The sequence below is a fragment of the Mustela nivalis genome (genome assembly GCF_964662115.1).
Source record: "Mustela nivalis genome assembly, chromosome: 10".
Lineage (NCBI taxonomy): Eukaryota > Metazoa > Chordata > Mammalia > Carnivora > Mustelidae > Mustela > Mustela nivalis.
The window spans coordinates 72,509,083-72,526,853 of NC_139029.1; the positions used below are offsets into that span (position 1 = coordinate 72,509,083).

The 17,771-nt window shown below is 36.9% G+C and overlaps 1 protein-coding gene across 1 annotated transcript in view; it reads left to right on the forward strand.

Annotated features, from left to right (window-relative positions):
- The first annotated feature begins 1,372 nt into the window (after positions 1-1,372).
- The window catches only part of PKN2 (protein kinase N2), a 132,008-nt gene continuing 115,609 nt past the window's right edge, over positions 1,373-17,771 (forward strand). The window contains exon 1 of the mRNA XM_082688584.1: positions 1,373-1,856. Coding sequence (XP_082544710.1) covers positions 1,809-1,856 — 48 coding nt within the window. The 5' untranslated portion in view covers positions 1,373-1,808. The remainder of the gene's footprint in view (positions 1,857-17,771) is intronic.

Sequence of the window (17,771 nt, forward strand, 5' to 3'; positions counted from 1 at the left end):
CCTAATCAGAAATAATTCCCATATCTTTAAGAACTTTTTATATTTGTTACTTACATTCACATGTGATATATCGAATTAAAACTTTTTGAGCTCTAGAAATATGTACAGTTTGAAGTCTTTTTCTTTGGTTAAAAAATGAGGGACTATAATACTTTGAGTTCAGTGTAAATGAAGATTCTATTTTATTTTTTAATAAGTTTTTAAATTTTTATTTATTTGTCAGAGAGAGAAAGAGAGAGTGAGAGTGAGTGAGTCAAGCAGGGGGAGTTGCAGGCAGAGGGAGAAGTCTCCCTGCTGAGCAGGGGGTCCATGACCCTGGGATCATGACTTGAGCCAAAATCAGGTGCTTAACTGACTGAGCCACCCAGGTATCCCATGAGGATTCTATTTTAAAGTACTTTCAAGTAGCTATCTAACTAAATAACCCCTAACACCTTCTCAGAGTAGCTTTTAACAAAGACATTGTATTTCAGCCTCAATCTAAAATTAATCAACTGCCTGGAATATCCATTCACTGCTGAAACAAAACAAAGGCTACCAGTTGGTAACTTTATTGACATTCCCGAATACTAGTGTCATTTTCTTAAACCAAAACTTACACTACCAAGCTATACGTCACTAATTGATAGGTTAGCTCGGATGTTTGCCACATAAAGGAAAGTTGGCTTTTTTTCCCCCATGAACGGGGCTAATCCGCTCCATCTCCCTCACTTTACATTCAGTTAAAACAATCCGGGAACTAGTTAATCAGAAATCTAAACTCAGTGGAGTTCTACACCCCTCAACCATAACAGCTCAGCGCTTGGGAAAAGGCATCTTAGAAGCTGTGCGTTAGAGACCGCTAGAGATCCCAAGAGCTTTCCTTTCTTGAAAACTACAGACCACACCCCAGTTTAGAAGCTGTGCACCTTACTGGTCGGAATGGCGCGCTGCGAGTGGGAGGGAGCAAAAGGCAAGATTAACAGCCTGGGTCGGTGGGGAGGTGGCCGGGAAACAATCTTATAAAATTTGAGCCTGAAACTCTTTAGGTTATGGAGGATAGAATGGGGCTCGTTTAACGTTAGGCCTAAACTTCGACAAGAAAAGTGGCGCTAGGGAAAAAAACAAAAGAGTAAGCTCCCGAGTTCTAGTGTTCACGGTAGGGCCGTTAAACGCCGCAGAAAAGCGGGCGCGTGTTTTTTCTTTCTCTTCCCGCCTCCCAAGAGACGCGAGTCCAGTCCTTTCCCCTCATTTTCACCCGGGCGGGGTCCATGACTGCCCCATTCGCGGTGCCGGGTCGGAAGCCGCCCCGCCCCCCGCGCTGCTCCCGCCCTCGGGGTCCTCTCCGCCCCACCTCCCCCTTGCTACTGGAGGTAGCGGCCCGGGCCGTCACGTGTTCCGGCAGCCGCCAAGTGAAGCCGCTTTTGCGACGCAGTGACAGCCAAATGGTGCGACAGGAGAAGCTGCAGCTGCGGCCGCAGCGCCCCGCACCGAGAATCTTGAGGCGGCTCCTGGCGTCGCCCAGAGGGAGCAACTGAGTGAACAGAATCAGGCGCGGGCGGGCGGGCGGTGGCAGCTGCAGAGGCGGCGGGCGGCGAGGGGGAGCCCGCTACGAGTGCCCTCGCTCCCCGCCGCTTTCCATGAACCGGGCGAAATAAGCCGCACCTCCAGCAGGGGCTGCGCCTCCATGAATCCCTAGGTTTTTTTTTTTTTTTTTTTTCTTTCTTTCTTTCTTTCCCCGCTCCTCAGCCCCCGCCCGGGGTCCCGTCCCGCCTTCTCCCTTCGCCAGCGGCGGCCGCGGCCAGGTGCGGAGTCCAGAGCGGAGCGCAATGGCGTCCAACCCCGAAAGGGGGGAGATTCTGCTCACGGAGTTGCAGGTAAGGCCCGCGGCCCGGGCGGGAGGCGCTGGGGAAGGAACGAGGGAGAAAGTCTGGCGCTGGGTCAGGGGCCCGGGGAAACCGTAGGGCTGCCGCGCCCCTAGCCCGCTAAGTACGGAAACTCAGGGATGTCACTCGGGAGCCGCTTCCTTCGGGAGCCGGACTCTCTTCTCCCGCCACAGCTCTGGCCTGCCAGCACTTTAATTTGAGGCTACCTACCAGAGGGACCCCATGTCTGTCGGCTGCCTGCAGTCTGTGCCCCCCCGCCCCGGGTCCCCGGAGCGGCCAGCTCACCGCCCCCTCCCTGGTGTCAGAGCCGCCCGCAGACGCCCCTGTAGCCCCCTCCCTTCGCCAGGCCAGGCCCCGCCCCGCCTTTCCCTCGTACACCGCTCCTTAAACTCCTTTGAATGACTCCCAAGCTGTTTTCTCATCCCTCCCCTTCCCCTCCGACTCCGCACAAAGAGCGCCCCCATAACTTCCAGCCCCCAGACAAGTTTTTTTCTTTCTTTCTTTCTTTCTTCTTCTTCTTTTTAAAGCGTGTCATACCAGATGCTTGCCTCCCTTCTTTATCCCTCTTCAGGTGACTGAATTTCTTTCCTCTAATAGGAGGGATCCCTTTTCTCCTGTCTCTTTCTTTAACCAGATGATAGGTATATGGTCCCCTTCGTTGCTGCTCCCTGCTCAGATTCGGAAGCTCAGATGCTGATGCTTTTCAGACTTTCATTTTCCCTCCCGTTTGAATACCAGAGAAAGAGCTACAGAAGTTGTTTACAAATGAGCTAGCAGTAGACTGAGGGAGAATGTTGGGCACCACATGCGTGCGGAAGAGATGAGAACAAAATAGGTTCGTTGATCTGTTGAGTATGTCGCGTAGTAGTAGTATTGTTTTCCATTTACGTCTAAATATTTAATGATATAGGCATGATTTTTGTCCTTAAGTCTGTGCTATGCAAAGGTACCTACGCTGCTCTGTTGAGTTTATTTTTTATTACGTTGGGGTGTTCCAGAGATGGTCACATCTGGATTAAAATTTTATGCTTGTTTTTTAACTTATATTTATTTTGGTGTGTTTTACTGTAGACGTCTTCTAACTACTCAAATATTGGAGATCGGAATTAAGAAAAGATATATTTTTTGTGTGTATGCGTTAGACTGTTGATTCTTTTTTAAAAGACTGAATCTAGACCCTGAAGGGTTGATTCTTGATGATGCCAGAATTAAGTACTGCAACTGCTTCTGTTCTGTTTAAGTATATTTTTTGATAGACCCCTTTATAAGTTCAGTTTATTGTGCAGTTAGATGTAAGCTTGAAGCATTGTTATATTTGATATTTAGTGAGCAAAAGTAGAGATTTCAACAAGGTATACCAATGCAGGGTTGCTAACTTGGAATGCTTTGAATCAGCTTTGAACTTCATGTCATTGAACATGTTGCCATATCTAGTTTAATTAGTCTTAGCCTTTTATAAGGTCTTACAGCATACTGCATTTGCTAAATGAATGAAATTTATTGTTTTATTAATTTACATAAGCTTTTAAAATAAGGTTTGTTTGAGACACGTTGGAAATGGTTTCCACTGCCTAGTCTTGAAATATGAAAAGCATCATTTGGTTCTGAGAAGAAATTGCAAAACTGGGCAGGAGCATTTTTCTTTGAATATAGTGGCTTTAGAATGAGAAAGTACTTGGCAACCTTATTTGTGTTTTATAGAAAATTCTCATAAAAGACACTCATTTTGGCACTGGACCTGCAAATATATTTTCATATGTGTTAAAACACTTAGGGAATTTTAATAAGATCAATTTTGACAGTATGAACTTCCTTCAAGCCCAAGAGATAAGAAATTTTAAATATGACTATTTAAAAAATGGGATCAAAGTAGGGGAATACCTAAAGTTAGATTTATTTATTTTTTTTTTTTTAAGAAAGTCTAACACCTTCCAGAAGAGTGATTTTTTATTAAGTATTACCTTATAAGTTGACAAGTATATCCAGGTCATTTTTCTTGGTGTATTTGACTCCTGGTTTTAATAGAAGTTATTGCATTTGGACTTTATAAGTATAAAATTAATATGTATTAAATTAATTGAGAACATTATTTATATCAGCACTGAAGATAAATTGTGATAAAATTTGCTTCACCAAGTATATCCGTCTATTTCTTTACTATTTCATTTGGTCGTGAAACTAGTATATTGTAACCAAATGTTTCTCAAACTTGTTGGGAGAACCAGTTTTTAAAAAGCATGTAAGTGGTTTGAATTTGTTTAAATTGAGAAATTAATATGTAGTTCCTAATGCTTCTCTGACATACTGATTTTAAGTATTTAAATACTATGTAGCAAGTTTTAAAACTGGTGTTTAGTAGTTAAAAACTGTTACTTTGCCCTGTCTTGTCTCAGGAATACTTGTGTCACTCTGAAAGTTACATGTTACAACCTACTTTTAATGAAATTGATACTTATTTTTAGAAACATTGTATATCCAACATTTTAAAAAAAAGATTTTATTTATTTATTTGAGAGGGAGAAAGAGAGAGTGAGCAAGAGCACAAGAGCAGGAAGAGGGAAAGGCAGCCCCCCCCCCCAGTAGGGAGCCCCACATTAGGCTTGATCCCAGGACCCTAGGATCATGACCTGAGTCAAAAGCAGACACTTCATTGACTGAGCCACTCAGGCACCACTGTATATCCAACATTTTAAAACTGGGTTTCAAATTATATTGCAGAATTTGAAATACTTCACTACTTGAGTTGGAATTGGCTTATTAATAACCTTCAGTTGTGGAAAGACAAAACAAAATCTGAACCCATGGTGTTCTGCCTTGTTAAATTACTGTAATATTTCTATGGAGTAATGTTTCTAACTCTTGCTGGTAATTTAGGAGGCTAATTTAAAAAGGAATCATTAATAAAGTACACATAAACATTGATGGTTAGAGGCCTCAATGTATAAGGAAGAATATTTGCTATAGAAAATAAAAATAGGCTGTTAAAAATATAAACTTAATTTGCAGTTTTCAATTTTTATCTCTTATAACTAACTTGTTTTATCAACTGTTCTCTTTATCTTTTATTTGAAGTGTAAACTTAGATATTTTTTTGTAGGGCCAAAGAAATTAAAGTTTATTTTTAAGGGAACTGGACTAATAAAAACTAAAGAATCTCAAAATGGAAATATTGGTTACAACAGTAATTTGGTAGATTGCAGATTCAGATATTGAATGCCATACTAATAAAGTTACCTTGTTGATTATCAGTGATTTATTGTCATCAGAATACCTAATAAAAAGTAGTAGGCCAAGAATCTCAAATTCTTTTCTTAGCAGAATTTTTTTAAGTAGAGATAACTTGCTCAAGTGGAAGGTTGAGGTAGTTAGCCTTAAGTTACAGGGATTCATTTCAAGAAACATTTATTGAATATCTACAATATTCAAGGATATAAAGTTGAGAAGATATGACTTCACTTTCTAGAAGAGAGTACAAATAACATTAATTGAACATTTGCTGTATGTCAGTTATTGTGCTTGATACTCTATCTCCCTTATTTAATCTTTACTATAGTCCAATAAGGTTGTTATTTCCATTTAACAGATCAGGAAACTGTTTAGGACTATTGGGTAGATCATTCATGGTTACACTGTAAATCTGAGTTTGAAATCAGATCTGTGGGTTTCCCACTAGACCATATTTTGAGCTGCCACAGTTCTATGGTTCTGTAAATATTTTGCATTGCAGTGTTATGGGTGTGTGAACTTTAAAAAAAAAATTACCAAAAATGTAATTAACCAGAGTTAACTTTAATATAAATTTTATACTGTTGTTAGGTGCCTCTATAACAAAAATGATTTATATTTTACAGTCTATAATTTAGCAGTTCTTTGTCATTGGGAATAAGGTGTAATATTCTACAAAGACTAAGAGTGCAAAAATAACCTTTTTGCAGGTTTTCATTATTTAATAATTACTGTTTCTGGTGAAAGTTGTCAGATGTTTGCTGAAATTCTTCCAAATGATTTTCCATTTTCCATTTCTCTGTAGTCTTATCCATAAGATAAATTTAACTTTAAAATTTTAAGCTCCTGTGTAATCAAGCTATGTGTTTGTCACTTAGTAGGCACTCAGTACATTGATGAGAAGATGCCCTTCATTTGTCACCTGCAATGAGAAATATCTTGACGTTTCCAACAGAAGTTGGTTATAGGAGCTCCTGAGTTGGCTCAGTTGGTTAAGCATCTGCTTTCGTGAGACTCAGGTCATGGTCCATGGGTTCTGAGATTGAGCCCAGCACTGAGTTCCTTGGTTAGGAGGATGTCTCCTTCATCCTCTCCTCCTTGCTTGTGCTCTCTTGTTCTCTCTGTCTCAAATAAATCAAATCTTTAAAAAAAAAAAAAAGAAAGAAAGAAAGAAAGAAATTGATTATAATCATTGCCTAAGAAATTAAAATTTTGAATCCCTTGTCCCAAAAATATTCCCTTGAAAAGTTTAAAAGGGATTTCTGCACTAGTTATATAACACCTTCACACAACACAGTTATTTTACCCATTTGCGCAAAATTAAGTGACATCTAATTTTGCACTGATGCCAGAAAGTAGAATGTCTCTGTTGGGATGATTAAGATTTTATGGTGGGTTGGAGGAATGTAGTATGAGAAAGTAAGCAGGATAGGCAAGGTGGAATTTATAGTTCTTTTCATTTCTTTTCTTCCTTAAAGAGAGAGACAGAGCATGAGTGGGAAGGGCAGAGGGAGAAGGAGAGACTCCACACTCAGCATGGAGCCTGACGTGGGACTTGAACCTACAATCCTGAGATCATGACCTGAGCTGAAATCGATTTGGTTGCTTAACCGGCACTTAACTAAGTGCCAGCTGACCCATCCAGGCATCCCTACGTTTCTTTTTAATTTTAAACATAATACATGTTCACTGTAGAAAATCTATAAATATAGGAAAAAGCACAAAGAAAATAAAACGTGCTTATAGTTCTGTTACTCAGAGATAACTGATGAAATTTTCCAACTTATAAGTTCCAAGGCATTTTAATCCATTTTCTCTTTGTCTCCCCACTTTTAATTTGACACACAGTATTGTATAATTGAAGGTATACAATGTATTGATTTAATATTTTTCTTCCCTTTATCCCAATTATTAGAATTTTAAAGAAAAATGAGGTTCATAGCCTTTTAAGATAGAAGTAGCTATAGGTTAAGAAAATTTCTTTCTACTAGTTATAGATATTTGGATCTAACTGGCTTTACTGACTTCTTATATAAAAATAGTTTGATTTTAAGTCAGTACTTTAAGATACAGTTGAGAAGAAAAGTGAAGAGTACAGTGCAGACTTAGTAATGGACAATGATACATAGCATCAACTCTGAATAATAAATTGATACAGTGTGGTTTTTCAGCTTAGATTTGATTATTGCTACTCTTATAGAAATGCTGCATATTTTATTAATAAGGCCTGTCTTTAAATGACTTGCCAAATACCTTTTATCTAGGTAAAAACTGTGCTGAAACTAGTGTTACAAAATGATGGCTCTAAATAGATTGTTTTTCTGTTATCTCTAATATAATACAGATTTTTCTAGTCTTGTACAACTTCATTCACAAATGATTGGTAGTGGCGCATCTTCTAGGCATTGTCTGTTTACCCCAGGGCTTTGCATTTGATTCCTTGGGCTCTTCTCTTTTTGCTTTTCAAATTTGGCAACAGAAGATTTTTATGCCTTTTATCAGGTTATTCCTATGTGCCACCTTTTATTTATTTTTATTTATTTTTTTCAAAGATTTTATTTATTTGACAGACAGAGATCACAGGTAGGCAGAGAGGCAGGCAGAGAGAGAGGAGGAAGCAGGCTCCCTGCTGAGCAGAGAGCCTGATGCGGGGCTTGATCCCAGGATCTTGGGATCATGACCTGAGCTGAAGGCAGAGGCTTTAACCCACTGAGCCACCCAGATGCCCCTCTGTGCAACCTTTTAAACAACAAAAAGTGGAGTAGTAGTTTGTAGAGATAAATATCACTTAAAACTTGCAGATGTATATATATTTAAATAGAATAGTTACTTCTCAGGGTGCCTGGGTGGCTCAGTGGGTTAATCATCTAACTCTTGATTTCAGCTTAGGTCACTGTCTTGAGGTAATTGGATCGAACCCTGCATCAGTCTCTGTGCTCAGTACAGTCTGCTTGTCCCTCTCCTCCCTCTCCTTCTGCTCTTCTCTTGTGTGTGTTCTCTTCTCTCAAATAAATAAATAAAATCTTAAAAAAAGAATAGTTACTTCTGCATCATTTCCTTGTAAGATGTGCTGCATTGAACAATTATCAAATGTCTGTTGTATTTCATATACCAGTTTTACTTTGTGAGAAGATCATGTAACATTTAATATGATTAACTTTAGGTATACAGCAGTGTTCAAAGTTGGCAGCAAAGTTGAAAAACTGAAAAGTATTTAAAAGCTTTAAAAAGATATTTTATATTTCGAATGGGAAAACATTAGTCAAAAAGCCTCTAATATCTTAGAAAAGCAGAAGTAGAAAACATTTGATACATCTGGTTTCTCTTAATTTTATCTAATAAAACTTTATTTGAAATTAGCTCAATTGTCATGTTTTATTTTTCACAATCTAACAACAATTGTGTAATATTATGTGTATAAATACTGTCTGTTTAAAATGAACAGGAAAGCATGGAAGAATGTATTTGATAATAAATACCTTAGATTTGAGGGTAAATGTTGGTGTCACATTATAAAGATGAACTGATACATAAGAATATCATAACATATACTGTTAATAACATCTATCTATTCTAGAAACTCAGTAGTGATTTGCTTTTTCTAATTAGTTAAAGCTTTGCTTCCCAGGCTCAAATATACCTTGATTTATTGGAAAGCTGTTATGACAGAATTTGGAATTTGTTTTAGATTATAGAAGACATACTTACATATCTAAATATCATATATACATATGTAAAATATCATATGTTTTACACAATCATATTGTTTCCCCTTTCCTGTAGTCTCCACCTTAGTGATTCTCTAAGGAGGTTCTTGTTTTGCCTGTTTCAGAATTTTCATTGAACTAATTTCATTATATTTGTTTTTTCTTCTTTTTTTCTTTCTTTTTTTTTTTTCTTTTTACTTTTACTGAACCTTAGGTACAGTCCATGTATCAGTCACTGTAATAGGCACCCATGAACCACTATTCACTCCCCTCCTCCCCAAAAAGCTAGGAACTTAAGCTACGCTTATCTCCACCTTCTTGACAACTAAGGTCATGAGTCCTGTTTTCATTCTCTTGCTTTATTTGTATATAGCTTTGCTGGATATGTGATTCAAAAAGATGTGTCTTTTATTTTAGTTGTTTTTGCATAATTATGTTGAATATGATCTTTCTGAACTTGATATTTTTATTCATATCATTGGATGTTGCTATAGTCATTTTAATTTCTGTATAATATTTCATGAGTAAACTATCATCCGCTCTTCCCTTGTTGGATATTTGGTTATTGATTCACTCAGTCTCCCTTGTTGAGCATTTAGTTACTCTTTGGTTTTTGTAATGGTGAAAAATGCTACTGTGGACACTCTATGCATTTTTCCTGTTGTATACATATAAGAATTTTTATTATATACCTAAAGGTAAAATTGCTCTCCCACAGGGTAGGTGAATGCCCAACTCCAGAAGATTATGCCCGACTTCCAGTATGATTGTAGCAATTTATATTCATATCAGCAATATATGAGATGAAAGATCCTTTGATTATCCATGTTCTCTAACAATTGGTATTGTCTTTAAGTTTTACAAATTAGAAGAGTGTAGAATGTATGTTACCACATTGTAGTCTTGATTTGCATTTTCCAGATCATCACTGATGTAGAACAATTATTTTTATGTTTACTGGCCTTTTATAACTCCTTATCAGTGAAATTCCTCTTCATGTTAATTCTTTGTGTATACTGTGAATGTCTTCTCTCAGTTTGTAATTTGTCTTTTCACTTTATTTTAGGGAGTTTGTGGGAGGGACAGTTTTAAATGTTTTACCTTTTGGCAGATACTTAGAATAATTTATATCATTGTGATCAGCAAGCATGCACCTAATATCTATTCTAGATTTGTTACAGAAAGGGTAAAGTTACACAGTTTTGACCTCTGGATTCACAAACGGTCCAAATGAACAACCATAGAAAGTCTTAAAATATTCTATCACTTAACATGTACCAGGAACTCAAAAGTTAGTTGATTCAACTAAAGAATAGGGGCGCCTGGGTGGCTCAGTGGGTTAAAGCCTCTGCCTTCTGATCAGGTCATGATCTTAGGGTCCTGGGATGGAGCCCCGCATCCAGCTCTCTGCTCAGCAGGGAACCTGCTTCCTCCTCTCTCTCTCTGCCTACTTGTGATCTCTATCTGCCAAATAAATAAATAAAATCTTTAAAAAATTGTTAAAAGAATGAATTTACAAGCAAAAAGTAGTGAAAATTTTATATGTCGTTCATGAACTTCTGTTTTTTCCCATTCATTAACTGCAGTGCAAACTATTATTATTAATTATTATTTCTTTAAAGAACAAATTGGATCAGTTATTTAGTTATGTGCGTAGTTTGTTAGTAAAGTGCTGGAGTTGATTAGATTTAATGCTGGATATAAAACGAAATATTATTGTGGAATTTCCTGGTGTTTATAAACCTGGGCTCTTACTCTTGTCACTGCTATGGTATCTTCTGGTGAAAAAAAAAGAAACAAACAAAACTTCATTTTTAGTTGAATTTATCAATCTTTTCTCGTAATTGCATTTTGTATAAGAAATTTTCCCTTACTTTGGGTGTAATAGATAGTTACCTATATTTTCTTCCAAGTTTTTGGAGTTTTATTTTTTATATGTAAGTCAATACATCCACAGTTGATTTTTGAATACAGAGTAAGATAAAGGTCTGAGTTATTTAATTTTTAAAAAAGATTTTATTTATTTATTTGACAGAGAGAGAGAGAGAGAGACAGCAAGAGAGGGAACACAAGCAGGGAGAGTGGAAGAGGGAGAAGCAGGCTTCCCACCCAGCAGAGAACCTGATGCGGGACCTGATCCCATCACTCTGGGATCATGACCTGAGCCGAAGGCAGGCACTTAACCACTGAGCCACCCAGGCACCTCTGAGTTACTTAATTTTTTAAAAAATATTATGAAATATATATCAATATTTCTTAAATTTAAATTTAAAATAGAACATTTTTCAGTTTTTAAGGCAGAAACATTTCTGAAGAGCCTTATTTAATTTTTGTGAGTTAGAAGTTAAAGGTATATCATACTAGGTGATGTAATGAATTATACTGGAAGTTATCCTTACCTAAATTGTTAGTAACTCACTTTTTCCTTACAGTATCAGTTTGTGGCTGTTCTCTTTTTTGTTGTATCCTCTGAAGCCTTTGGTCAATAAGATCTTTGATCTACTTCTTAACTTCTCATCATATTCCCCATTTGTGGCTCAAACCTGTATTTTCCTAAGCCCAATCTATTCCTATTCCTTTGTTCTCAGCATTACTCACCTAGTCACTGCTTCTACTGAGTAATGCACAATATTTAATAATGTGAGTTTCCTCAGCTTTTCTTCTTCTTCTTCTTTTTTAAGATTTTATTTATTTATTTGACAGAGACAGACAAGCAAAACACAGGGGGAACACAAGCAGGAGGAGTGAGAGAGGGAGAGGCAGGTTTTCTGCTGAGCAGGGACCACCATGCAGGGCTTGATCCTAGGACCCTGGAATCATGACCAGAGCTGAAGGCAGATGCTTAATGACTGAACTACCCAGGCGCTGCAACTTTTCTTCCTTTAACTTTAAGATTTCTTGGAATTTTAGCCGTTGGTTTTTGTTGCTATTAATCAATCTTAAGGAAAAGTTGTTTGATCTGATTGAGGCTATAGTTTCCTAGATTTCTGCTTCCTCTGGAATACTATTCCATTCTTTTGCACTTGGGGCTTTCATTTTCCCCTGACTCTTTGCTTAAAAAAAGTTTACATCTCTTTCTTTCTTTCTTTTTTTTTTTTTAATACTTTTTTTAATACTGTTATCCCCCAGACTTCTTTTAATCATCACATTCCTTAAAAGAAATTTTTTTCTTTCTTTCTTTCTTTTTTTTTTTTTTTAGGATTTTATTTATTTGTCAGGGGGAGAGAAAGAGAGCTGTGTGAGAGTGCACAAGCAGTGAGAGTGGCAGGCAGACGTAGAATCAGGCTCCCTGCTGAGCAAGGAACCTGATGCAGGACTCAATCCCAATGACCTGGAAGGCAGAGACTTAACCAACTGAGCCACCCAGGCATCCTTTTAAAAGAAATTTCTTAGTTGTGTTTATTTTCTACCACTTATTTCTTAACTTTTTAAAATATTATTTCTGTCCCAATTATTTTGTTGAAATTATTCTCATAAAAGCATCACTGACCTACTTCTTCTAGTCTCCTGAGGCAATTGATACTGTTTCAGCTTCCTGAAACTCTGTTGTTTAAATTAAACTTCATGGACCTCCACAATGTTGGCTGTTTTTCTTTCATCATAATCTGCCTATATTTGCTACTATGGCTTTCTTTTGAGAACTTCCCTAGTTTAAATGTTCTATCTGTTTTTAGCCAGTTTGTCCTCTAATTTATTCTTTAGATTAACTGCCAGCATTAATCAGTTTGTTTTGTCAGGATTGCATGGAATAGAAACCCATTTCAATTAGCTTAAACAAAAATTCGATTTATTGGAAGGGTAGAGGGATATCTCACTTTATCCAAATGTGAGATATATAGTCATGACTCCTGAACAGAAAACTAGAGGCTTGCTTTCTTTCTAGGGCTACATCTCTATTTCTTCTTTATATCTTCTATATACTGATTTTCTTTTATATGGCCCCCAAATGGTACTCCCAATTTCTTAATTTCCATGAACTCTTTAAGTCTAATATCTACAGTTAACTGACTCACTTATTCTGTGCCACAGTTATAAATTTTTAATGTGAAAACTTGATTGGCCCTGTATAGAACATGTACTCCTGGTCTGGTCAATTATAGCAATAGAAGTATGGAGTTCTCAGTGTACTGATAAGTACCAATATGACTACAAAGAGTCGTAGTGAGTTTTGGTTAGAGACTGTTCTCTAAGAAGAGAGTATAGGTTGTAAAGAACTTCTCTAAGATCTTTTTTAATAACTTTCCATTAATCTTACAATAAAATACATCAGACCTTCCATTATCCAGACCTTCTTAATCTTTTCAGATTTTTCTCCCTGTTTATTATTCTATCATATTAAAATATTTGCCGTTCTTGGAACTACTGCTTTTATACCTGTCTTTGCCTTTGCTCTTTCTAACTTTAAGAATAGTGATATTGATCATCTGCCTGAAAAGCTTTTGGCAAATTGGACACTCTTTAAAATTCTACTAAGAAAAGCATATATGTTATTGAATATATGAATATATTCATATTCTATAATCAGAAATCTTAAGATACATTTTTGATAAGTAATTTTAGTGATTGATCATGTAGCATTTGATCCGTTGGCAAATTAGCTTACATGCCATTTTGTGGCCCGTGTTACTGAATATATATATATATTTATTACCCAATATAGGAATTAATTGTTGTTATATTTGTGTCTGTTGATTTTAGTGCAGGAACTAGGTCTTACTCATCTTTATGTACCTAGCGCCTGCCCTATGCTTATGCTTGATAAATGCTTGAATAAATAAGTGACTGATTTCTATGACTGATTCTATTATTCTTTTGCAACATCTGACTTCTCTCTATATTTTTCAAAGATTTTATTTATTTATTTGACAGACAGAGATCACAAGTAGGCAGAGAGACAGGAAGGGAAGCAGGCTCCCTGCTGAGCAGAGAGCCTGATGCAGGGCTGGATCCCATGACCTTGGGATCATGACCTGAGCTGAAGGCAGAGGCTTTAACAACCATTGAGCCACCCAGACACCCCTGACTTCTCTATATTTTTAAAGGTTGTCATTCTTCCCCTTCTTGCCCATGCTAGAAGTCTGCTGGTCATTTTTATTTGACTACTGTCTAAGCTGCTTTAGTTAATTTTTTTTTTTTTTTTTTGTAACTTGAATTCATTATTTTGCTACTATCCATGCTTGGGCCTTCATTATCATTTGGACAATACAGTATCTTGATATGTCTCAAATTACTCCTCTCAGATAGCATAGCCAACTTTCTCAAATATTCATCTAACAAAAGGAACTTTTATATAGGATAAATTCTTTAAAAGGAGAGATACCTTTAAATAGCAAAACTTACTTCTTAGTATATCAGTAAAAGTTATCTTTTGGAAGCTTTGAGGAGGGAGAGGGATTCTTTTATCTGGTAATGAGTCTATTACGAGTTAGAAGTGCTTGTTACAATAAAGGTACTTAAGCCTAACCTTGATGCATTATCAGATTGGTTCCTGAAGAAAGGGAAACCTCATTGAGCTTTAAGGAAAAACAAAACAAAACATATGCATTTTTTGAAGATACTCAAGCATGTTAACAACCACTGGGTCATGGACCAGTGCTGGTCATGATATTTTCACATTAAGGACAATCTATGAATATGTATTCTGAATATGATATAAAATTGTGAATTTGTAAGTAAAGGGGTGGACTGTCCTCTGTTCTGAGATTTTTGCCATTTCTACTTCTCAAAATGTACTGTCTCTTAAGAAATGATGAAAATAATTGATAGTAATATCTTAACTGGCAATAAAATAAATCAGTAACCTTATATATACCTGCCCAGTTTCTTTTGGGAATTTACTAATCAGTAATTTCAAGGCCTAGTTTAAATCACTGACTAGTCAGTAATTCAAGTATTGGAATCCTACAGACCTAGGTTTAAATCTCATATTTAGCACATATTAGCTGCCTGGCTTTGGTATGTGTTATTTAGCAACATGAGGGAAGTTTTCTTACAAGGATGGGGATAATTTCTGGCTCAGAAGGTTATTGTAGGTTTTTTGTTTGTTTGTTTTTTTTTCATGATACATAGAGTGCCTGGGATATAGTAGATAGTAACTCTTCCTTCTCTCAGGTTTATATATATATTTTTTACATTGATATTTTTATTTCTCTAAGAATCAAAAGGGAAACTGGAAAGTTCCCTCAAATTACATCAAGATATTAAAAGAATGGCTTAAAATTATAGCTGATCCTTGAACAACACAGACTTGAACTATGCAGGTCCACTTAAACTTGGATTTTTTTTTCAATTTTTATTTATTTATTTTTTATTTTCAGCATAACAGTATTCATTATTTTTGCACCACACCCAGTGCTCCATGCAATCCATGCCCTCTATAATACCCACCACCTGGTACCCCGACTTCCCACCGTTTACATTTTAAGATTACTTCATTTTAATTTTTTATTTATTTATTTATTTATTATTTTTTTTTTAAAGATTTTATTTATTTATTTGACAGAGAGAAATCACAAGTAGATGGAGAGGCAGGCAGAGAGAGAGAGAGAGGAGGAAGCAGGCTCCCTGCTGAGCAGAGAGCCTGATGTGGGACTCGATCCCAGGACCCTGAGATCATGACCTGAGCTGAAGGCAGCGGCTTAACCCACTGAGCCACCCAGGCGCCCTCATTTTAATTTTTTAAAAAATACTGAAGTTGTGTGGCTGACAGACTGTTTAAAGTTAGGCACGTTAAGAGAGGTAGAGAGCTGACCATGCTTTATAGACTAATTGTTTTCCCCTCTTCTCTTTATTTTTGGCACTATAGAAGGTATAATGAGGATAGCTATCAGAAAGAATATTTCCGTGGTGTGAAGACAGTATGCTCAGTATGCTGAGATTATGTGTGTAAGAATAAAGAAATCATAGGTTGATATATGACGAACTACTAGGATTGAGATTTCATTGAAGACTTTGGTGTGAGAAGTGCCTGACTGGCTCAGTCCATAGAGCATGTATGTGACTCTTAATTTCAGGGTCGTGAGTCTAAGCCCATGTTGGGCATGGAGCCCACTTAAAATTAAAAACAAAACAGGGGCACCTGAGTGGCTCAGTGGCCTAAGCCTCTGCCTTCAGCTCAGGTCATGATCCCAGGATCCTGGGATTCAGCCCAGGATCTTTCTGCTCAACAGGGAGCCTGCTTCCTCCTCTCTGCTTGCCTCTGTGCCTACTTGTGATCTCTGTCTGTCAAATAAATAAATAAAATCTTTAAAAAAAATTAATAACCAACCAAATAAAAAACTGTGGTTTGTTATTTGTCATGCAGAAAATATTTATTGCAAATATGGAACTATAGAAGAATTAAGTGATCTCATGAAACTGTTTAAGCTAAGATCTGTATTATGTTCTTTCCCAGAGGCTTGGGACTTTTTATAAAATTTGAGCTAAGGTTACATATTTGCAAAGTCCACAATGGTCTTGCACATTTCAGCACAGAGAGATAGACTTATGGTAATACACTTCTGAATATTAATAAATAATATCAGCTCTGTAGTTGAATGTGCTTGAATTTTGTGTAAATTAAAGTAAATGTCCAATTGTTTGTTGCTTATTGGTTAGCATTACTAATTTCCCATTTTGTTCCTATGGAAGCCTTATCTTTGAAATCCAGCATCAGGGAGGTGTTCATTTTACTATAAACTTTTGTTCTGGTGCATGCTTTTATTGTGTTAAAACCTCACTAAACTCTACACAGAATCCTACAGTTAGTTTTGATGTGTCCTTTTAAGGATGGTTGAATAGCTAACAGGAACCTTAAATATCAGATCTAAAGCAAAATTCTTCCTTTATCAAGTCTCTAAAAGCACTATACTAAATTTCTAATAGGGGTTGGGATACCTTTCCTTTTGCTCTCCTTGAGTTTGGCAAGATTGTGGATAATCCTTTATTTTAGTATAGTTTAATGGTAATTATAGAGAAGGAACTAGGGTTGGTTATAAGAGACCTCATAAAAAATAAAGAGAACTATGTTGAAAAATACGAGAATAATGTTAATGGTAATTTCACCCTATGTGATATGAAGCATTTTCACCTGTATTATTTCTTTGGCTCTTAAAATGACCCTCTGAGTTAGGGATGGAGAGGGATTATTATACCCAGTTTTCAGGTGTTCATGTTCACTTAACCAATGTCTGCTTTAACCTGAACCCTTTTGACTCCTATTCTTTGTTTTAGTACTCCACACAATTCTAATTCTATCAACTTTAAAGTTGTTTTTTTTCCTTAGTATACCTAAAAAATGGTTAACATTTTCAAACCTATGTTGAAAGTGAATGTGAACAGTATCTTTTTTTTTCCCCAAAGATAATAGAAAATAACTATAAAAGGGAATATGTAATTTGCCACCTAGTTTGAGTATTCATGGGAGTATCAAAGTTCTTTGTAGTATTTTTGTACTACAAAATGTTATGTAGAGGTGTAGTGATTCCAGCTGAAGTAGTGTATAGCTTCTGGAGAGTTTATCATGGTTTAAAAGTATGTATAAGATGTTTAAAAAAGGCACTTAAAGAAAAGTCACTTAAGGGGCGCCTGGGTGGCTCAGTGGGTTAAGCCACTGCCTTCGGCTCAGGTCATGATCTCAGGTTCCTGGGATCGAGTCCCGCATCAGGCTCTCTGCTCAGCAGGGAGCCTGCTTCCTCCTCTCTCTCCCTGCCTGCCTCTCAGTGTACTTGTAATTTCTCTCTGTCAAATAAATAAATAAAATCTTTAAAAAAAAAAAAGAAAAGAAAAGTCACTTAAAAAATTACTTAAAATTGGGGTGCCTGGGTGGCTCAGTGGGTTAAGCCTCTGCCTTCGGCTCAGGTCATGATCCCAGGGTCCTGGGATCGAGCCTTGCATGGGGCTCTCTCCTCAGCAGGGAGCCTGCTTCCCCCCGCCCCCCCCTCACCTGCCTCTCTGTCTACTTTTGATCTCTGTCAAATAAATAAAATCTTTTAAA